The 23,685-nt window shown below is 41.4% G+C and overlaps 1 protein-coding gene and 1 long non-coding RNA gene across 2 annotated transcripts in view; both read right to left on the bottom strand.

The window, feature by feature from the left end:
• The window catches only part of LOC310698098, a 384,750-nt gene that overhangs the window by 3,148 nt on the left and 357,917 nt on the right, over positions 1-23,685 (bottom strand). The window lies entirely within an intron of this gene.
• Positions 15,854-23,612, bottom strand: CETN2 (centrin 2). Its single transcript, XM_083484841.1, has 5 exons — positions 23,390-23,612; positions 20,758-20,916; positions 18,735-18,863; positions 18,019-18,156; positions 15,854-16,704 (listed from the first exon to the last, which is right to left on the bottom strand). The coding sequence occupies exons 1-5, from the start codon at positions 23,390-23,392 to the stop codon at positions 16,615-16,617; spliced, it is 519 nt and encodes a 172-aa protein (XP_083340967.1). The 5' UTR covers positions 23,393-23,612; the 3' UTR covers positions 15,854-16,614.

The following is a 23,685-nucleotide window of genomic DNA, read 5'->3' as shown; positions in this document are numbered from 1 at the left end:
CTGACTTGACAGACACAGTTGCACCGTCAGCTACAAAATTTGACTAAATAGGTTGACTTCCCCAAGAAACGGTTATTACATTTTGCCTTGTCTCAAGGAAAGAATTATTGTTTTATTTCATCAAAACTTTGCCAGAGGTCTATATGTGTCAAAACCAGCTTTCAAAGTTTGGTTACGCCAACCTTCTCAAGCTGGTGCCCTCTAATATGCTATTTGGCTTCAACTCTCATCATCTATAACTGTTGGACACTCTGGCTGGTGTCCAGCAATTTCTGCAGGGCAGGCAACCCTATTGGGAAATGCTGGTTACATTATCATAATTGTTTAATAATAATAATCGCATTTATACCCCACCCATCCTCCAAAGAGCTCAAGGTGCTATACGTGGCTTCCTCCTCCATATCATTTCTCCATAGCAACCTTGTGAGGTAAGTTAGGTTGAAAGACAGTGTGACTGGCCTACTGCCCTGATAATCCCAGGTCTCACACCCTAACCACAGCACCACATTGGCATGAACTATATGTGGACTGAACACAGAAAAAAAGAGGACTTGGTTGTGCTCTCTGGTCCAAGATGAGATTCAGATTTGAGGAGACCTTCTCCTAAGTTGGTGGGCCTTTAGTAATGTCAGTGAGAAGTGGCTATTTTATTCCTCACAATGTTGTGACACAAAGTCGCTTCAGGGCATTGTGGGAAATGTAAACGGTTGTTTGCTGATGCCACCACCAGGTAGATAGACAGGTCGTGTCCAGCACAGATGAGCTTTGCCAGGACGCTGAGGCTCTACTCACAGGTGCCAGATCCTGCTGGAAGGTGTATCCCATCCTGACCTCAAGGCATTCAGCTGATTTTTCTTCTTCTTATACAGTGGTACCTTGGGTTAAGTACTTAATTCGTTCCGGAGGTCCGTTCTTAACCTGAAACGGTTCTTAACCTGAAGCACCACTTTAGCTTATGGGGCCTCCTACTGCTGCCGCGCCGCCAGAGCACGATTTCTGTTCTCATCCTGAAGCAAAGTTCTTAACCCGAGGTAATATTTATGGGTTAGCGGAGTCTGTAACCTGAAGTGTATGTAACCTGAAGCGTATGTAACCCGAGGTAGCACTGTAATGGGTTGTAAGTTTCAGTTTCCAAGTGCCAACCCATTTGAGAGAACCACTGTGGAGCCGAGGTGGACAATAGGAGGCCATTTTCCCTCCAGCAACATTGAAGGCCAAGCTTCAGAAAAGGGGTTTTGTGGTAACACAGCCTGAAAAACAGAACTTTCAGAAGATGGTGCTGTATTACATTAATCTCATGGCACTGGTGTAAATTATATCATTTGTGTAAATCCTTATTTGTGTACTGTACTGCTGTTTGATCGTTTTGCTATTACAGTGTTTAACTCCATATAAACCCCTTTTAAAATAAAGAAATACTGTGATAATATTTTGGCGCTTCCTAGAAAACTTTTGATCAACTTTTGTGAGCGCAAGTAGAAATGTTCTTTCTCGTCATGTCACTTTTGGAAGATATTTTTTCCCTTGGAAAGAGAAAGGAAAGGATTCATGAAAAAAAAGACTTTGTAGAAATTCATTGAAGTAAAGAAAGAAAGAAAGAAAGAAAGTGATATGCAAGGACCATGATAAGGATAAACACCCTTTGCATTTACATGAAAAATTTGTAAGGTCCTTGGTCAACAGCTTTTGTATATATTCAAATGTACACCAGCTTGCTTTGGATAGCTGGAGCTGACAGAATGATTAATTGTACTGTATTACTCATTGCCATCTGGCAGATTAATAGAATTATCAGAGCTCAAGTTCATCTTTAAACACCATGATGGCATTTGTATTAAAGGTATCAACTTCCATTTTTCATCTGTTGCAAATGGGCATGGGGACACCTCCCTCTGGGGTGGGTGGAGGGGTAAAGTGAGGTTGTGCCCAATTTCCGGAAGACGGTCCTTTTAGTGGAAGGTGCCCTGTATTTGAAGTGCTGTCCAAGTCTGGCTTCAAGATAAAAGAGCCTTAGGGAGGGAGAGCTACAGAACCCTTGATGTTGCCCATCAAAGATTAACACCTAGATAGCAGATATTCTTATTGTTTAATTGTAGTTTTAGGATTTCTAAGCTACTTCAGTCTACAAATACAGAATTATGTAAATTATGGAACGTTGCACAATATAACTTACATGTGGATTATGCAGGTCACATGATTTTGCTACGGCAGACAGCGAGAAAAGTATCATAGCTTTTTGCAGAAGGAGCGCTGCAGCAGAGCAGAAACAGGGTTGCATGCAATGAATAGAGTGGAACACAAAATGATTTTTCCTGACACCCCTACTTTTGCCGTATGACATTCAGGGTGGCACACAAATTAGATAGATAGCAAGTCAGGGCACATTCTCCGTTGTGAAGAGGTTTTTGACATTTTACTTAAAATAACATTTAATGCAAGAGTTTTCCAGTGACTGTCCAAGACATTTTGAATCCTGAGGCAGTGCCTGTCTTCATCTGTTTCCACTGCTACCACTCCTTTATGGTGCCACTCAAGGGGGTCATTTAACCCCTGGTGCACTGCAGGACTGGTCCTGGGATATTTGTTCTGCAGCCTGCACATATCCCTGTCATTCCCTCCACCCACACTTCCCAGAGAGTGTACTTTCTTTTATAGTGCAAGGAACAGGAGTGTGTATTCTGTGTCTGCTCTGCCACATTAATTCATGTTTTATATACTTCTTACAAGGTGATCATCGTTGTATGCTGAAAAGGCACACTAGTCTTGATGCACTTACACACACACACACACACACACCACCATGCTGACCTTTCCTCCTCTTTGGGGAAATGTATCTTCTTTACGTCCTGACCTTTATGTGTTTCTTCAAGATGGGACTTTTTTATTTTCCCAAAAATATATAATGGCTGAGAATTGATGCAAAACATTAAAACTTGTCAGATGCTCTGGCCTCAGCTCTGTGCATTTCTCAAGGAACTCCAGAGGAGCCATAAAACTGTAATGGTCTCACAAAAGGTGACCCAGAGGATGTATCCCTTCCTTAAAAGTCACCCCCATTTTAATATCACTGATCATTCCGTTCCTCCACTGGAAGAATGGAAGCCCTGGGCTTTAGTCTTAGTGATTTTGAATGTCAATCTCTTTTTAAAAATTATTTTCAGTTTAAGATATTGGAATCACACTAATTAGCTATGTAAAATAGCACATTTTTCATTTCAACTCGTATTGCTTGCATGCAGCATTGTTTTCCTTTTGCTGCAGTTTGTCTGCTGCCCAAAATGTCCTTATTTGTCCTACTGCCACTGTGGGGAAAAATTACATAACTTAAGTAATTGCATAACTTGCATGGCTACATTATCATTACATTGTTCCACCTCATTCATTTCAATGCAAAGGAAAGGCAATGGAACTATGGGGCAGGAACTGGGAAGAGAGACAGCACATAATCAATTATGTAATGTTTGTAGACTGAAAGCAACAACCATAGCAAATACCAATTGTGTATTTGCTGGATTGATTTCCAGACATGGGATAAATAAACACCCGCAATTTCCACTCCCATTTTGCTTTACATCAGAATTCCCCAAGATCCCTACTGGTGAGCTAAAGATGAAACTACTTGAGTTTGGGTTGGATCTAAACTCAAGTAGTTTCATCCAGATCTCATTGAAATCAGAAGGATTTAACTTTAAGTTAAGTAACTAAGTTTACACATTTATTTCAATGGGATCTAAGTGCAGCTAATTTATAGGTTATGGCGAGGGGAGAGAATTTGGATCAGTTCACATTTAAAGGCAGTCCTACTTATTCTGCACTTCCTGAAACAATACACAAACCAAAACACAGCCATGCTTCAAAATTTGCACTTCTTGTAATTTTTCAATGCAATTCTCCACCTAAGTACTGTGTATAAAAATGCATATGCTAAAGTGTGCATAACAATACATATATTTGTGAAAATAATATTCTGAAATGCATTATTTTTTAGCAGAAATGGCATTGCAAAAATGTGGATTGATGAAAGTTTCATCTAGGGGAAATACACTGATGACTCTTCAAGAACATCATCATCATCATCATCATCATCATTATTATCGCAAAATGATATTGAATACAGAGAAATGAACTTTACATTGGAAAAGTGGGAAACTGGAACAAACAAGAATCAATAGATTTGTGCATTCCTATTCACAGTGGGCAGCAATATCCCTATTAACAGAGCACAGGGAAGCAGTTGAGCTGGGCGGGGCGGCGGTGACCAACGGATACGTAGCGTTGTTAAAGAGGGGAAATGGTTAAGAAACCCAGTTTCCTGATGTGCTGGAAGAAGCAATGCACTTGGAATGTCAGTGACAAAGCCATTCTCTGCTTAATTGACAGTGGTCTTTTTGACTATCGCTCTATTTTACTGTGCTTTTCAAAAGTGACAGTAGTGACATATGGTGGGTAGTCTACTTTTAAAAGTAGACATCGTTGTACTTCAGTTTTAAGTATAGATGGTGCTAGTTTATACCACTGCCATCATTCTATGGAATCGGTGCCAAGAATTCCATCACCCCGCAAGGTGACCGCTGTGATAGCAATGTGACATTAGGTTTGCAGAGCAGCAAGTGCCCTAGTAAAAATGGTTGGTTGTTGTACTATTAGGAAATGTGGAGAGGGCTGTAGCTCACTAGTAAAGAGCATCTGTTCTGCATGCAGAGGGTTCCAGGTGCAACCTTTAGTGTCTCTCGGTAGGACTGAGAATGTCCCCCTGCTTGAAACCATTAAGCATCGCTGCCCATCGCTATAGATGATGCTGAGCTAGATAGAACAATGGCCTGATTCGGTATAAGGCAGGAGCCAAATATGACATTGCAAAATTCTAAGGCACTGTTATGTACTGAGTTGAATAGGATCCAAAATACAGCAGGCTGATTGGTCCTAGAACAATAGGATTCAGAATGCAGCAGTCTGATTAGTCCTAGAACAATAGGATCCAGAATGCAGCAGTCTGATTGGTCCACAGGAGCCACCCAATCCAGCTTCAGGTGGAAGTGAATCCAAACCTTATTGGCCTACAGGAGAATCCTGGAATTAGCCAATCACGTGGGGCCCATTGTGTAAATAATGTATATGAAGCAGACATTCTGGGGGAACTTCCATTCCTCCTCACCACTATGAGCTGAATAAAGAGCATGAAATATACTCGGCTCCGAGTATATTTCAGGCACGAATGTTGAACTGCAAGCCTGCAGGTGTGATCTAGCCTGCCAGCCCCTTGACCTAATTTTCTGATGGTGTGGGGCAGCTATAGTGTGCTGGAAATCGGGAAGTCATTCCCATAATGCCTCTGGGCTGGGTGGAAGGGTTTCAGTCTAAGGATTTAAGCTTTCATTTTGAAAGTTTCTATGCCTGACTGTGTTGTTTGTTTTTTAGTACTGTTTTTTATATGTTTCATATTTTTTGTAAGTGGTATTGAATGTGAATTATCATAGAAAAGTGGGATATAAATGTCAAAACAGATAAAAAATAACAATGGTACAGTGAGCATATGTATACCCATTCTATCATCTCACAGATGGAAAGGAATGGGTTGGGTGAGCTTGTCGTTTAGCCGAGAAGTATGTGTTACTTTTAATTTCTATAAAATGTCAATAGACAGGTTTGATGGTTCTTCAGGAAGAGGTAATTTTCCAGTCAAATGCATATGCATTATTAACTTGTATAACTGTACGATGCTATTGAAGGCAGAAAAATCTATATGGTACTTAAAGTGAGAGTATTGAATGAGACTTGGAAAAGCCAATTCAGCATTCATATAGCTGATCATAGGATGATTATAGCTAACAATATCTGTTTTGTTGTTAATTAGTTGCACTTGATAAGGCAATGCTAAGTGGCTTTATTGCATTAAGTTATGAAGAAAATCAAAATCTCAATAACGCTTTTTAGTGTGATAAATCTAGTAAAAGGGTGTTTTTTAAAAAAGCCTTAAACAGAACCTAAATATATTGCTTATTATAGAACTTTAGTAAAACAGTAGGGAGTGCCTTTTTGTCACAAAAGAGCCTGCTATTCCTTCCTGCAGATTTAACGAGGGGACATCTCCCCAGGTGTTCCAACTAGGTTCTAAGACATAGCCCAGAAAATTCTTTCCTAAACTGAGCTGGGAATATTTGAGAAAGAATCAGGCAAGCTATGGGAATGTGGCTTGAATGCTACTTTACTTTGGCAACTTCTACATAGTTCAACATATGAGTAATAACTTAAGCTGAGTTGGCAGACCAATGCCCTCCAGATGTTGTTGGCCAATGGCCAGAGACGATGGGAACTGGAGACCAGCAGTACTTGGAGGGCACAACACTCATTACCCTTGACTCACTGTGATTTTCCAGTAGAAACTAGTGGTTTTGGTGGGTTAGAAATGCTTACCTCAGTATACACTTTGATTTTGTGAACATTTACTTTTTAAAATGGCATTTGGTGTTATGGGTTTCTTTGGATAGTACATTTTCAGTGATGTCCCCTTCCAAAAGTACAGCTTACTCCTTCCTGGAATAGTCACATGGGTGATCGGACAGAATCGGGGATAATGTGGTGAATGAGATAATTGATTGCCATGAAGATCAAGTTTGACTGTGTCACGATGTCAGTGAGGGCAAGTGACAATAACAGAGTGAAAACAATGCAAATGAATTGTTGACCATTATCAGAAGGAGTGCCAAAAACAGACAGCAAATGAAAGCGATTTGCACAAGAGCAAGTGAAGGCAATGGAAACAAATATGCCACCATTTTCACAAGGAAAGCCAAGAATCGTCAAAAAGATAGGCTTTTTTTTTTAACCTACTGAATACATTGGTGGGAAACTGGGCGAAGTTTCGGCTCAGCTCTTTGTAATAATTATATTTGTAGTTTTGGTAGTCTCAAGAATGGTTGAAAGATCTTTTTTCATTTTTCAATTTCAAAAAGAAAATAGGATCATATTCTGATTTAGGTCCTTATGATCTGTTGTCCCCCAACTTCATTGCTATATAAGATGATGGAGGAGATGATTTATTGCCGGCTGTCATTCTTTCTGGAGAAGAACAATCTTCTTCCTCCATATTAAAGTGGCTTTCAGGCAAATCGATCATCCATAGATCACGCTGTAAGACTGTCTGCTGATGTTAATAAAGCATTCTGTAATAAGGACTTTTTATGTGTTGTATTTATAGACAGTAGGGAAAAAACTCGAACATACTTTAGTTTTAACTGATGGCCTCTGAAAAATAAAGCTTGAAGTAGTTAGATCATTGTGACTCAGAATTTTACAGCATTGAGTGTATAATACTCTAGTTAAGGACAAGAATATGCACCCAATGTTGGCAGTTGTACTGTGGTTAGCAAATGCTAGTATAATACTGAATGCTCAACAGACAGGCAGAAACTGAAGGTCTTTGCCCTGATCCAAACTTCTTGAATATGCTGGCTGGTTGGTCCTACAAATATGCAGAGTGAGATGACTACCTTAGGTGGTAGATGCTTGGGGGTTTAGAAAGTGAAATGTTAAGAGGACAAAGCTGTGTGTTCTACTCAGTCTGCCCTCCACCCTCAACTCAGCTTGCTGTTGTTGGATGGAAGATGCTTGTTCCATCATCAATATTTGGGAAAGGACTGTAGCTCAGTGATAGAGCATCTGCTTTGCATGAAGGTCCCAGGTTTCATCCCCGGCATCTCAACAGGCTGGGAGACTATCGTGCTTGAATTCCTGGAGATATGCTGCCAGTCAGTGCAGATAAACTAGAAGGACCAATGGCCTGATTCAGTATAAGGCCTCTTCCTAAACTAGATTAGAGTCAGCTGCTACTCCAATATTTGGGAGGGAGGGGGATGCCATTGTACCCTTCATCTCAAGCAACCATTCTAGAATGAAGGAGCAGGTCTGCCTGCAAAATAAATCCCCATTGAAATGAGTGGGGATGGTCATACAACTGAGAAAGCGCCAGTCCCAAGTTCTAAAGCAGGAGTAGGGGAACTTTGGCCCTCCAGATGTTGCTAAACTGCAACTCCCATCAGGGCCAGCAAGCATGGCCAATGGCTGGATATGAATGTTCAGCAACATCTCGAGGGCCAAATGTTCCCACCCCTGGTCTAAAGTTACTTTCCTGGTATCTTGATTGTAAAAGGTTACAGGGTCAACTGCAGGATTTCTCTAATACCTTGGAAACTGCTGGCAAGCTGGTCCAAATGATATATTATGTCAAATGCATTTCTGCTCCCTCCTACTCTTGACAGTTTGCAACTGTGAAAACTGAACCCATTTAAAACTAGGGCTGCATGCAATCCATATATTTAAAGGACATGGCATCTGCCGAAGAATCTTAGGAGCTATACTTTACCCCTTATAAAGCTACAATTCCAAGCACCCTTAAGCAATGGTTTTCAGGTTTATTTGGGGGAAATTGTGTGCTTCAAATGTATGTTGTGTACTAGGGCCTGGTGATATCTGGTTTTCAATTGTGATATATCACCAGCTAAACATCATGATATACCAATGTATCAATCACAAAATCTGAAATAAGGATGGAGCTATATCGAGGCATTGGCTGGCTTCACGGATTTCCCCCACATTGGTTTTTTTGCATAGTGCGCGCGCGCGCGCACACACACACACACGATTCACTATATACTGTGAGGTCAAAAATTATGAAACTGATATCACAATATGGACTTCAAACCAGTTTTGGATGATATACAGTGGTACCTTGGGTTAAGTACTTAATTCGTTCCGGAGGTCCGTACTTAACCTGGAACTGTTCTTAACCTGAAGCACCACTTTAGCTAATGGAGCCTCCCGCTGCCGCCGCGCCACCGGAGCACGATTTCTGTTCTCATCCTGAAGCAAAGTTCTTAACCTGAAGCACTGTTTCTGGGTTAGTGGAGTCTGTAACCTGAAGCGTATGTAACCTGAAGCATATGTAACCCGAGGTACCACTGTATTGATATATTGTCCAGCCCTAGTGTGTACGCAGACCTCAACAAACACGTTGTATGAAAGTGCTTTGTGACTCCTTAAAGAGACAAAGTGGATAATACCTCTTCTCACTGAAGGACTGGGGGTGTGCCAATATCATATGCTCTCCCCATTCCAGTTTAAAATGCCAAACTTGAAAGAAAAAACAAAACAAAAACAACCTATCACAGCAAGGGAAAAGCCCCGTCCCAGGAATGTTATTTTCTACTTGCAGAAAGTTTTTAAGTGGGAGTATTCAGAAAAGTGACTTCCCCATTGGTATTTGAAGTGGTACAGTCTATTCCAGGAGCTCATCCTGTTGCATGTGTGAATCGTTCACACACTTGAGTTGGATACTTAAAACTGCAATTACGAAGTGTTGAATATACATACATGTGAACCAGTCTCTCTCTCTCTCTCTCTCTCTCTCTCTCTCTCTCTCTCTCTCTCTCTGTGTGTGTGTGTGTGTGTGTGTGTGTGTATCCTGGATTTGGAACAATTCACCTACCCTGTATGTATAAATTTCAATTCAGGCAGTTGGGCTGTTAGATTACTTATCAGGTTTCAGTGCTGAGTTATTTGACGTTCTGATGGCACTGAATTAGATTGCTAAAGTGCAACCTTTACAATCTGTCACTTTTCCAGATCTTTTAAGTGCCATTGATATCATCCTGGAAATTTCAATCACCAAAGAGGGTCTGGCTTTGGAAATTATTGATGTCCCTAATATGGTAATATGTCACAGCAACAATGACATTTTTGTATAGATCTCAGCTTGTGCGGGTATTAAAGGAAATGAAATGGGAGATAAAGCAGTCAAGAAAGCTTCCCAAAATAATTCAAAAGATCTAAATACTTCAAAGATTAGAACACACACACACATCAGTTGAACAACAATGTGAGATGCTGCTAAGTGAAATAAAATATGTGAAGGTTAAAAAGGGTAAAGAGGTTGCATTATAGTGCTAAAGGACTTCAAGACTTGCAGTGCAAGCCTATGCATGCCTACTCAGAAGTAAAACCTGTGGAGTTCAATGGGATTTACTTGCACAATTGTAGACATGTTCTCAATTTCCTTATATTGATAGATACATACGTTTCCTTAATGACTGTAGAAAGTGCACCAATTGTTAACGTGGCAAGAAAAGTTGGGCTCAGTAATCATGGGTAGGCAGACTAAGGTCCAGTGGCCGGATGCGGTCCAATTGCCTTCTCAATCCAGCCCTCGGACAGTCTGGGAATTGGAGTGTTTTTACATTAGTAGAATGTGTCCTTTTATTTAAAATGCATCTCTGGGTTATTTGTGGGACATAGGAATTTGATCTTCTTTTTTCAAAATATTCTCCAGCCCCCCACAAGGTCTGAGGGACAGTGGACTGGCCCTCTCCTGAAAAAGTTTGCTGACCCCTGGCTCATTTGGTAGAGCATGAGACTCTTAGGGTTGTGAGTTTGAGCCTCATGTTGGGCAAAAGATCCCTGCATTGCAGGGGGGTTGGACAAAATGACCCTCATGGTCCCTTCCAACTATAAAAGTCTGTGATTCTGTGAAAATATTTTGTCTGTTGTTAAATGCTCTGAATACTGTTTGTAAGATTGATTAAATGCAACTAGTCTGTAATTTACACACAGAGACACACAAACACACATGCAAAAAACCAGGTAACACAGCAGTCATAAAATAGGTGCAATGGTCTGCAATATAATGAAAATTTAATAGAAAACTTTAAAATGGAAGAAGTCCTGTCTAACAGAACAGTAGCAATCATGCAAGTTGTTATCTAGCATCTAATCCAACATATTGTTGTGGGTTTGCAAGGGGCAAGGATCCCTTAAAATTCCTGGGTGCGAGGTTCTCCCCATATTTTCTGAAATTAGTAAATATGGGGTTTGAAGTCAAGGCAGCTTCCTCAGGAGCTAGGCTTCTTTAGAGGGGTGATAGTAGAGTCACTATCCTGACAAAAGGTGAGGCATTCAGCATCGGTCAAGAAAGGGGGAGGCTGCCAGGATTACAGGGGGCAAGATGTCACCACAGTAAAAAAAAACGTGCTTTTTGCATGAGGCTTTTGAAATGGAGGTTTCCAGGGTGACAGAGGGGATGCTGGAAGCAGAAGGGGAAGAATTGTTTTCTGCAGCTGGAAGTGGGCAGAACTCCATGCATGCTGGCTGGGAGAGGCTGCTCTGAGAGGCTGGGGGCCGTGGCTGGCTGCTGTTTTGGACCCAAGCTTTTGAAGCTACAATAGGACTAGCAGGAGACACTCTTGGGGTGTCATGTTCTGTGCCCCCTCTGTGGAAGGTTTTAGGTGTAAATGTGTGTGAACAAACCACGTTTCTAAGACACAGCAAACTCCACTGTGCCTTGATTTTGCAGTGGAAACACAACTCTGGGTGAGTGCCTGGAATCTTGTGCAGATTGAGGTGGTGTTTAACAACACTAAAGGCAAATTCTTCTCTCTCCCTAAATGACACAATCCATACATAAAAGAGAGATATCAGCAGGCATGGGGAGGAACCCCAAGATTTGCAGAAGGACAAATCATACCAAGAGGGGAAATTAGGGTGGGACAAGGGTATTGGAAGAAGCAAAAACAGTTCCATGAGGAATGAGGATGCTCAGGCTATTGCAAGAGCTGGTGGTAGTGATCTCAAAACCTGGTAGTATGAAATGGAGCATCACGGAAAAAAGCACGGCTGACTGGCACCCTGAACAGGAGCACTTTTTATTTACTCTCTCACTCACTTGTATAAGACAATTATAAACTGCTCTGCACTGTAGGGAATCCCTGAGCAGTGTACGTAAATAAAATAGAACAGAAAACCAATCATAAAACAGTGTTAAAAATGATTTTAAAAGCCCAGCAAGGATTAAAAACTGCAGACATAAAACAGACCAATTTGGGAAGGCACTTCACACTGCAGCATTTTGCTAGAGGTCCCACTTGACAAATAATATTTTTTAAAAATTCTATGAGATGCAAAATATATGCAGAGATTTGAAACAAATTAACACCCAGTGCACCTCCAGTTTAGGAGAAGTGAGTCCATGTTGCAGATTTTTCAGCTTGCTTTATTAATTTGAGTGTTTGTTCTACACACTTCTACCTGCTTTTCCACTTTCCACGTTCAAAGCAACTTGATTTTTTAATTACCACCCCAACCCACAATTTAATACAATGTATTTCAAAGCTGGTAAACCAATAAAAACAGAGGCATAACAAAAGGAAGCAGAAATGATAACAAAAGACATCCACATGATTTAAGGGAAAAGGCAGGTGTGTGGTTTTTTTAAAAAAAGAAAATTAAAAGTGTGGGTGCCAGACAGAACACTTTGAAACGGGGCACAATCAGTGAGAAGACCCTGTCAGAGACTATGATATGGATATGAATAAATGAGTAGGATTTGTACTGGAGAATATGGTCCTTCAGATACTCAGGTTATAAGCCATTTCTGTATTGATTTCTGATCTTTCTTTCGGAAATGCAAAATTTTGTCTTACTGTTCCATTACTGACTTTCTCAGAACATAAGTAGAAGCTTCCGGACCAAGCTAGTGGCCCATCTAGGCTAACATCGTGTTCTTACAATGCCCAACCAGATGTTTATGGGCTATAGAGATTTATTGAGTTTTCAGGATAATGAATGTAAGCTTCAAAAGTTCAACGAAATACAAAACTTAGTGGGTAACTGGTTCCAATATCATCAATTAAACAAAATCTATAAAAAGGATTTAAAGAATAGATTTACAGAGCAAAAGTCAAACTTTGAAGTAGGTTTATGTGAATACGATGAGAAATTAATTTCTAAAATGTATAAATTGCTGATGGCATGGGAAACAAAGGATGAAATGGTTTGGTTTGGGAGGAGGAAAGGAAGGAAGGAAGAATAACATTTAGTAGCATGATTTTAACTTGTTAGAAGAGCAGACATGCAATGAAAATACCTACTAAACAGGCTTTCTTTTCCCACAAAAAATATTTTGATACCCCCTAGCGGCATAGCTTGAAACAGGCCAGAAGAGGGGAAATAATAAATTGGTAAAAGTGCCATTTGCAGATGTGTTTTATTAATCTCCATTGATCAATAATTTATAGAAATGACTCTTTTTTTCTATTAACTTTAAAATATTATTGGTTTTGGTGGGGGGAGACTCAAACACCAAGGAAAGTGTTTGCCGCTACATAAGGTAAAGGTAAAGGGACCCCTGACCATTAGGTCCAGTCGTGACCGACTTTGGGGTTGCGGCGCTCATCTCGCTTCATTGACCGAGGGAGCCGGCGTACAGCTTCCAGGTCATGTGGCCAGCATGACTAAGCCGCTTCTGGCGAACCAGAGCAGCACATAGAAACACCGTTTACCTTCCCGCCAGAGCAGTACCTATTTATCTACTTGCACTTTGACATGCTTTTGAACTGCTAGGTTGGCAGGAGGAGGGACCGAGCAACAGGAGCTCACCCTGTCGCGGGGATTCAAACCGCCAACCTTCTGATCGGCAAGTCCCAGGCTCTGTAGTTTAACCCACAGTGCCACCTGCGTCCCGTTGCCTCTACATAGTTCCATCCTTATTTCAGACATATTAATATATCACAATGTTTAGCTGGTGATATGTTACAATGTTGAAAACCAGACATCGCCCAGCCCTAACTGAAGTCTGTGTCCTTGGAAATATACTGTTCTTACTTTTTGACATGCCTGGTGGCTTGGGAAGACTTATTGTGTTGCTGTGCTGGATTGTTTTTAAATATAATTTTGAATTGTGGTTATTCTTAATGATTTTGTACTGGTTATTTGTCTGCATACCCTTTGTGAATTTCTTCTTTAAGAAGCATGTTATAAATGTTTTATAGAGCAAGGCCCCATCTGCACTATTCATTTAAAGCAGTATCATACCACTTTTAAAGGGCATGGCTTTCCCCAAAGAATCGGGAACTGTTAGGAGTGTTAAGAGTTGTTAGGTGACATCTGTTCCCACCACAGAACTACAATTCTCAGGTCCAAGGAAAGAGTGATTTATTGTTAAACTGCTTTGGGATTTCTATAAGGTGTAAAGTTATCTTATAAAAACACTTGATTTCCCTCAAAGTCAACACCAAGATATACCATTGTAACCAACCAAAAGATATTATTTACAATTAATTTCTGAAACATGAGTTGTGGTTTCATTAAGAGCTTCCCATTCAGTATAATGGGTCAGAATGTCCCACAGAAACGGGATATATGAATGCCTAGTCAGTATGTTGGCATGTGGCTTCTAGCACGCTAGCCATGATTGTGACCACCCCTACAGGTTATTTTGTGTGGTTTCTCAGAAAATAAGGGAATTAGCTGCACGAGAGCAGAGTTAGCAGATAATCACCATTACAGAGTAGGGACTTGTCCTTTCATGCAGTTTACTCCTGCGCTGACAGCTTTTGATAGTTCATGCTATGCAATGTTTTGAAAAGTGAATCAAGTTCAGGTTGTGTGTTTGGGTTGGGTACCCTCACTAGATACCTGAAGGAGTATCACAACCCACATCATTCAGCCTAGACACTGAGGTTCACTTCCAAGGATCTTCTGGAGGTTGCAAAAAGTGAGGTTGCTGGGAATCAGGCAGAGGGCCTTCTCAGCAGTGGCGCCCTCCCTATGAAATGCCCTCCCATCAGATGTCAAGGAGATAAAGAACTACACAACTTTTAGAAGACGTCAGAAGGCAGCCCTATATTGGGAAGTTTTTAGTGTTTGATATTTTATTATTTTTAATATTTTGCTGAAAGTCACCCAGCCAGATGATTGGGGTATAAATCATCATCATCACCATCACTAGATATCTCACTTTGAAAATGGTAGGTTTGGTCTTTTGAATGACGTCTTGCACACATGCCCTAACAAATGAATTAAGGACTTTTTACTTTCAGTGTTTTTGTAACAATCTTCATTAGAAAAGCTGCCTAGGTTCCTCAAGTCCTGTCACCCTCCTTAATTCATTTAGTTCCCAACTTTCTTGTATCTGGACACACTGCAACATGTATGTATTCTAATGAGATTTCTATTAGAGCCGCAACAAATGAGATGGGGATTCAGCACTGCGTGTAGTTATATCTGGCTTTGACCTGTGGCCCATGAGTACCCAAAAAATGAAATAGGGGTGCCTCTTTGGTGGAACTGATCAGGAGTGTGACCCTGAGGTGACAGGAGTGGTGGGGCATTTGATTTAAACCCATAAAAGCAAGAGCATAAATCTCTGTTTTGCTGATAAATATCCTGGCTGTAGCTTCAGTCTCCTGATATCCAGAGTGCTGAGGTTAAATTTTTCATTTCCATAGGAGAATTGTAAATTACGAACACACACACACACACACCCTTTTATGGTCTGCTGATTTTTTTTCATTTGACTTCAAACGTATGAGTTCCTAACTTAATATTGTATTAAATTAATAAATTAATAGTGGCCCAGATGCTTGAGTTGCTGGCTGAGATAGCACTTTGTGGGACCTGGGAGTACAAGCTGTGCAGTCAGCACAGGCAGTGCAAAATGGGCTTTCTTTCCCTCCATGATCTGCTGAATGGTTGTAACATACCAAAAAAGAAAAAAATACACCAAAAAATCCCAACCACCCAATGCATAGTGGTGAGATGGGCTTAGCAAAGCCTTTACCTCTTAGATTCCAGGGTGTGAGCCACTAATGAGTTTTTAGTTGAGGGTACAGAAAGTAAAGACTTATGACAAGAGAAACAGGGCAGGAAACTCCATAGGAAATCCATTTCCTGCTCTTGCAATGATTGGATGTACAATCCAACACTGGGTGAGAGCCATCCCACTGCAGCATCAGCAACAGGATAATTAACTGGAGGTGCCCCCTGCCATCTGCCAATGTAATGTGTAATAAAGAATACAGACAACTTTGCTGTCATGAACTATTTTATGTCATCTTTTAAATTTCAGCAGCACAAACCATAAGCATTTGGAAGAACTGTTACAGGCTCTTTCCAGCCAATTCAGGGATTCAAAACACACCAATTTTACATTCAATGCTTTTTGAAAAAGTGTAAAGGCTAATAAGTTAAGTACACTGTTTTCTTTTAAATCAAGGCTTAAATACTGCAGGCACTGCATTTTAACCTCAACATCCAGAATCAAGTCACCTCCTAGAAGGCAGGGAACGACCAATGTGGAGTAGGTGCAGAAGCAGAACTGGAGCTATCCACTCTTTGGCATCTTTTCACTTTGGCAAGTACTAAGAGCCATACAATGCAAGCTTCAGATAATTAAAACAAGTTTTTAAAAAGAAACATCCTTGTTTCTGAGAATACCTAAATTGTCTCTGCCAAAAATAAAATAAAAAAATACTTCCTTGCATGTAAGTCCAGTGTGCAAGTACACAACCTCCTTCAAAAGGCAGCTCAACCAAGGAAGCCACTTCACATTACTGTTGGAAATATAAAAGATGGATCTGAAGCACAACATTAGGAGATGGTGGTGATGGAGTCAATAGAGAAGGACATGGGCATAAAAAATGTGAGGGGTATCTCACAAAGCTAGTGAGATCTGGGCTGCTGCTGATCCCTTCCAGAACAAGTACCACGGAGGTCAAACTCAGGTAACAAAACCATGATGAGATTAAAAAACAAAACAAAAACCGCACACACAAGATGCCAAGCATCTCAGTAGAGGCTGGTCTTCTTCATGATTCGTAAGAACTCTTGCTCATTGACCTCTCCATCTCCATCCCGATCAGCTTCATCAATCATTTCCTGAAACATGACAAAGAATCAAAGGCCAAACCCAGTGAGTTAAATGATGGTTGTGGAAGGGAAGGAAGAGGCATCTTCTTCTTGCAATGGGTTTCCAAAGGGGACTGAAAATACACTTTTGCCTTTGGCACTCATTCTGCCTCAAAATACATCAGTTTGTTCACCAGCAGCTTTTCATCTAACATACTGTTACCTAAGCATCCTAGTCATTCAGTTTGGGGAGATCCCTTTAGAACACTTGACAGTTTGCCTGGGAGTGTAGCATCCTGAATAAATTGTTAGACAAACTTCACTACATTAATCATAATCAACTTCAGTTCATTTACGAATAAGCTGAACTTCACCAATACCAGTAGTTGCAGAATACTATAGTTTCTTTCTCTTGAAAGCAAAAACACCCATTTATTCCTAATAATAATAATAATTTGTAAACAGGGTTTCCATCATATGCATTGGTTCAACACTTATCCTTTTAACAGCAGCATAAAACATGGAGATTAAACAGGTAGTTTTTCCTGACATGGTGATAGTGGGAAAATATTCATCAGTTATTTTCAGCATGTCAGGCTGTTGTTAAAGGCACAGGATTGGGTCAGTACAAAAAGTGACATCCTTATCAGATTTTTATGCCAACCTTCTTTCACGGACATATCCCACACACCCCTCAAAAAATCTTCATATGCTTTAGTCTTCAAGACAATGACTGGATGAAAATCACACTGTAAGCTTTGTGAATGAGTGGGTTTCTCCAGTCAAAGTCCAACACTAACTAACTGCTATACCACAAAGGCTCTCAATAAAAAGGACATGTCCTTCTTCCTTTTAGGTAGACAAGGTGTTGAATACTCTACTTAGGTGAATCAGTCATGCCAGGGAAATTCCTCAGACTGCTTGTTGCAGGTAACTGTAACAATTCTTTTGAAAGTCCCCAAAGTATTGCAAGAGCTGATGGGGAAAGCAGCACCCCACCTCTTTCAAATATTAACATCATAAGAAGACCACTCCTGGATCAGAACAAGGTCCATCCAGTTCAATTTCCCCAAAGCAGCAAATCAGGTGTTCCCATGAAACCTACAAAAAGGACATTAACGTGATAGCCCTTCCCCTACTGTTGCCTGCCTGCAGGTTTTAAGAATCGTACTACCATTGAAAGCGAAAGTTCCATTTAGCTCCAACTTAAGTACAAATTTGTGATGCTTGACAGGCTACAGAATTTGAATGCAGGTGATTCAGAGCACTCTTAGTAAATGCAAGCTTGCTAAATCACTACATTGAGTGGCTTAAGCATGCATGCAACAGACACACAGTCCAAACCTGTAGCTCCTCGTCTGTAAGATTCTCCCCCAGTTCTTTGGCCACACGTTTGAGGTTTTTGAAAGAGATTTTGCCAGTTTCGTCATCATCAAACAGCTTGAAGGCTTTCAGAATCTCTTCTTTTGAATCTTTTTCAGCCTTTTTTTTTAAGATAAAGATAAGTAAAATAGTAACATTTCAGACATTTGTTTGTTACACATGAAAACAACCAGCTATTGAAATGGCAAACTGCTATAACTTTTCTACCTGTGTAAGAAATATAAATATAACAAAAAGTAAATTAAAGAACTGCCACCAAAATTCTGGGTATAATTATATAGCCATGTTACTGCAGATGCAAAGTTTAACAAATAAGAGAGAGAGAGTACTACATCCTTTTAGGGCACGCTCTATCCTCATTTGGTTGTGGTGAATGAATAGACCTCTGTAAGAGGACTTTTATTTTATTTCAAAGAATCCAACCACTGATATCCAATCAATAAAGGCCAGAGACTGACATCTATGTAGCTTTCCCAGTCACCTTAAAAGCAATTGATGTAAGCAAATGTGGATCTCCTACACACCCCAGAATTGGTGCCTTACAACAGGACAGAGTTCCACTTTCATCACAATTTTAGCACACACAGATGCAAATATCATAACAAGGTCCCTTTAGCCCTCCCTCATAGACTTCAGAAAACAGCCAGATTTTGTGGCAGCTGTTTAGATCAACCTACCATTTTCTGGGTCATCACTCCTAAGAAGTCATGGTAAGTAATCTTTCCAGTTCCTTCCTTGTCAATGTCTAAGATCATTTTCTTGATCTCATCTTTCTTAGGTTCAAACCCGAGTGCTCTCATGGCAACCTGCAAACAATGGAAACAAACTGGCATCTCAGCAGGAAAGGGAATAGTAAATGCATCAACTGTACACCATAGAAGCAGAATTTCTGCATCTGAGACAAAGACTATAAATTTGCATTCTTGTCAGCAGACTTTGAGATGTACTAGTGTCAAGACTATGGGTAGGAAAGGAAAGTAAACTTGTCTTAATGGTGTAACTTTGACAGAGCTCCCTTGCTGTTAAGATACTTAGTGGTCAATACTGAGAATATCCACTGCTACATAAGGTAGGAATGGAACTGGGAATGGAGCATACTGGGTCATCTGAACTGGCATTATAACAATGTACTCCTCCAAAAGTCTGGAGAGAAGGCACATCAGCTCATGTAACTCTTCATTGGATAAGCAAACAACCCAATACCACTCAAAAACTAGAACAAAATTATTTGCCGTTTTTTTTACCTCCAGATAAGATAGAGAGAGGCAATTCCTGGCAAACTAAGGATAATTTTTCTCAATGGCAACAACACTAACAATTCAAATAGATTCCAGGCCAGGAAACCCAAAGCCTCACACAAAGAATCTTCATCTTCCAAGATAACAATCAAGTCTAGAAAATCTAGAAACCTGTGCTCTTTTTTAACATCTCTGCTCTCTTAAAAGCTGAAATCTTCCTATGAGAAATGAGATTATGAATGGTAGTGATGGCCAAGGAGCCCTGTGCTTGCCCCAGAAGCCTGATTCTCTCTGCTTCCTGATATTCCATCCCAGTCTCCCAAGGGAAAATAACCTCATATTGGAGACAGGGATGAGGTCACACAAAGTGGAAGTGGAAGTCTCAATAATAGGAGAGACTCCTGGATTGAGTAAAGACAATGCCAGCACAGTGACACTAGCAGTATCTTCTGCCATCAGGAATCACAGAGATTACAATACTTCCAAGTATTCTATTTTGTACTGTTGAAAGGTTGAAGATGGAAGTATCCTCCTGTAGCTCCTAACAAGAAGTAATCCTTTGTACACCCATGGTATGAAGATAGGATGAAAATTTGTAAAGGCACATGTCTGTAACAAAGACACTTGACTCCATTAAATGAAATCTAAACAACAAGACCGTTCTAAGACAAATCTGGACGCCACTGAGTTTTTCAGACTGTATTTACTTTAGCTGCTGAATTTGTCATTCAGGGGGAAAGGTTAACCTTATACTCTTTATCTCCTGTTTATTCCAGTCCTTTTAGATTCCCTCATTGAAATATCACTGAGGAGGAAAAATGTTTACCAAATGTAACAACAAAAGCATGATTTGCACAGCTGAGTCTGCATCAATCACAAAGCCCTCTCAGAGAACTGTCATCAACATATGACCATATAAATATGCAAGGTGTGTGAAAACAACCAAAACAAGATTATCTGATGAGGGAGGAAGGGATGAACAGGAACAGCCCCAAGACCTATACATTGATCATTAAAGAAGTGGGATGGGGGGTGAAGGATAATTGCCCCAAAGGAGAAATGCTTATGTTTTCAGGTTTGCCTGTAACCACCCTTTATGTCCCTGTTGCCTCCTCTATTCTATTGCAAGCAATAAATGCAAGATAACCTTCAATACCTCTTGGGTATTTTCCCAATACAAATAAAGCCACAGGCAAAAGTAGGATGGAGTAGACAAAAGTAGTATAATGAAGAACAATGGAGTAGAATGACACTACCCTTCTCCAGTAGCCACCCTATCACTTTAGTTCAGACTTCAACAACCTGGTACCTTCCAGATGTTTTGGACTACAGCTCCCATTGGCTAAAGTCAGCTCCACAAAGTATAATCCTCTATATGTTTACTTAGAAGTAAGCTCCGCTGGCTCAATGGGCCTTATGATTACAATCTTAAGACACATTTCAGTCATGTTTTTCTGCTTGCCTTCAACTCTTTCACATCAATGTTCCCAGTGCCATCAGTATCAAACAGATCAAAGGCCTCCCGAATCTCCTGTTTCTGCTCTTCAGTGAGCTCAGTCTTGGGAGCTGCCTTCTTCCTCTGAGGTGGAGCCCCCACTGGTGCTTTCTTGTAGCTGGAGGCCTTAAAACATATATCAAAGACCAAAAAGGAAAAAAGAAAAAGATAACAATAAAACACAAGTACATGATTTTAATCTTCCTGAACATTTAGGAGACATTAGTCAACCAAATGAATGAATGAATATTTCAGTAAAAGGTAAAGGTACCCCTGCCCGTACGGGCCAGTCTTGACAGACTCTAGGGTTGTGCACTCATCTCACTCTATAGGCCGGGAGCCAGCGCTGTCCGTAGACACTTCCGGGTCACGTGGCCAGCGTGATGAAGCTGCTCTGGCGAGCCAGCACCAGCGCAGCACACGGAAACGCCGTTTACCTTCCCGCTAGTAAGCGGTCCCTATTTATCTACTTGCACCTGGGGGTGCTTTCGAACTGCTAGGTTGGCAGGCGCTGGGACCGAACTACGGGAGCGCACTCCACCGCGGGGATTCGAACTGCCGACCATGTGATCGGCAAGTCCTAGGCGCTGAGGTTTTACCCACAGCGCCACCCGCGTCCCGATTCCAAACAAATGATCACATTTGTGTACTGTCTTCCCTGAAATGAGCTCAAAGCATGGAATTCTTGTTCTACCCCATTTGAGGTAAGGTGAGGTTGAGGTAGACAAATGCCAAGTAGTGTCTCTCATTCCTCAACAGGAAATTAAAGATTGATTTCCTACATTTAAGGGCAACGCTTTAAAACCTGGCTATTTACAGCACAGAAGAATTACAAAGATTATGATTTCCAAGAGTACATGAATGACTAAGGGTGAACTAGAAACTCCTGGTCAAATCTTGTTTCTTCCATAAACAGCCTAAGTAAACTGTTATGTTTGGTTGTTGTTGTAAGGATAACCAAGGTGAGTGTTGCTTCTACTGAACATTATAAATCACTATTTATTTATTAAGTGTCAGGAATGCAAAATTCTTCGGGAGAAGCCATAACAGTTAAATAGGTTTTTTCAGTAGAATTCCATGCAAGCTTGCTCAAAATTAAGTCTCACTGGGCTCAAAGTGTATTTAGGACAGCAGTCCAAAGGGGCAGTGTTTATTTAAAGTATTTTAACCTGCCTTTCAAGGCACCTGGCCTTCACAAGGCAGCTTACATGACTCTAAAACACATTAAAATATACTTCCCCCATCCATCCACGCAAGAAGGGAGAGAAACCAAAAGCAGCTGAAGATTTATTCAAGCACAGCAGAATTCAGTTAAATGCAGGCTTTAAAAGAACAACAGCTCTGAAGACCATTTACGTAAGACCAGCCAAGAGGGGGCTGGCAAAGAAAACATCAGGGCCTTTCCGGTTGAATACCCTACCCCATTTATTTTAAAATTGTAAACAGCCCTGGGTGCCTTGGCAGAAATGCAACAAACACACTTTGAAGCCATACATATTTCCCTGGACAGGTAGTTCCAAAGTGTGGGGCTACCACTGAAGAAACTGTATCCTTAGCACCCACCAGCCTGACAGCTTTTGCTGGCAGGCCAGAGGGCAGAACCTCTGGTGCTGATAATAAAGCTTGGACAGCCTCACACAAGTGTAGGTGACCCTTCAGATAACATGGATGCAGTCCTATGCTGACTGTGGGTAGTTTGGCTGTCATCCACAGGTTGGGGGATTCCCCACCACCCAGTACATCAATCCTGTTTCTAACTGAAATGGTCAAACTGCTTCAACTGTCCTGCTACCAAGTGCCTATGCTGGATTATAGGGGTGTAGAAGCCTTTGGCCCTCCAGCTGTTGCTGAGCTACAACTCCCACCACCCCTGACCGTTGACCATGCTTGCTGGGGCTGATGGCAGTTGTAGCTCAGCAACATCTGCCGCCGCAAAGGCTTCCCACATCTGGATTACAGAGATGAATGCTGCTTCATGCCAAAACTAAAGCGACTCCCCCCCCCCCCTGTCATCAACACTTCGCTCCACTTAGGAAGTTTGCTTATGAGAGAGCAGGTAGGCTTCTCCCTTACATCATACATTTCTATGCACAGGGATTTAAATATAGACAGAAAACCATTATAATAATGAATTTGAAGGCCATCAGGAGCTGTCCCTACTGGTGCAGCGGCCCAGATGGATTTACTACCTTTGGGAGAGGCTGACCCTCAGCACAGCCTCCGAAAAAACAAGCACCTCGAGATGTTCACCACCCCCTCCATCAACAAACAAAAAAGGAGGGGACAACCCTCGAGTCCATCACAAGGACCTAGACCAGACATCTTTGGACTATAACTCTCAGCATCCCTAGCGAGCAGGGGCAATGGTCAGGGATTGTCCAGCTACTCCTGGGGACTCCAAAATTGAGAAAGGCTGACCTAAACTATGACGCCAACCTGGGCTTTCACTTGCATAAATTAACATAGGAATAAACAAATCTGCATGACGGTTGCCTTCCCTGCGAGGGAGGCGGGGTTTAACGGCCCTTCTCCACTAACCCGCGCCGGACTCTCCCTTCACTTCCTCCTCCCCACCCGCTTAAGTCATAACCGCACTGACCATCCCGAGCCGGGACCGTCGGAAGCCGAGCCGGTCCTGAGGCGGCAGGAGGCGTGGGAAGAACAACCAAAAAAAAAAAACCGCGGCGAGCTTAACTGTCACCACAACAGCGGTCCCTCTCAATATCGCGGCTCCCTATTGGCTCGTCTCCTCACGCGGTGGTGTGGAAGCAACCGCTCTCGCGATTGGCCGGCGAGTCGGGCGCGCGCGGGGGCTGTTATCCAACCCCACTTGGCTGAACTATATGCCGACGAGCCCTGCAAGGCGGGGCTTCGGTTGGCAGAGCCCGATTGGAT

Source organism: Podarcis liolepis, assembly GCF_965112155.1.
Source record: "Podarcis liolepis genome assembly, chromosome: Z".
Lineage (NCBI taxonomy): Eukaryota > Metazoa > Chordata > Lepidosauria > Squamata > Lacertidae > Podarcis > Podarcis liolepis.
Note: the sequence above shows the minus strand (reverse complement) of the source record. Positions and strands in the feature narration are given on the sequence as shown.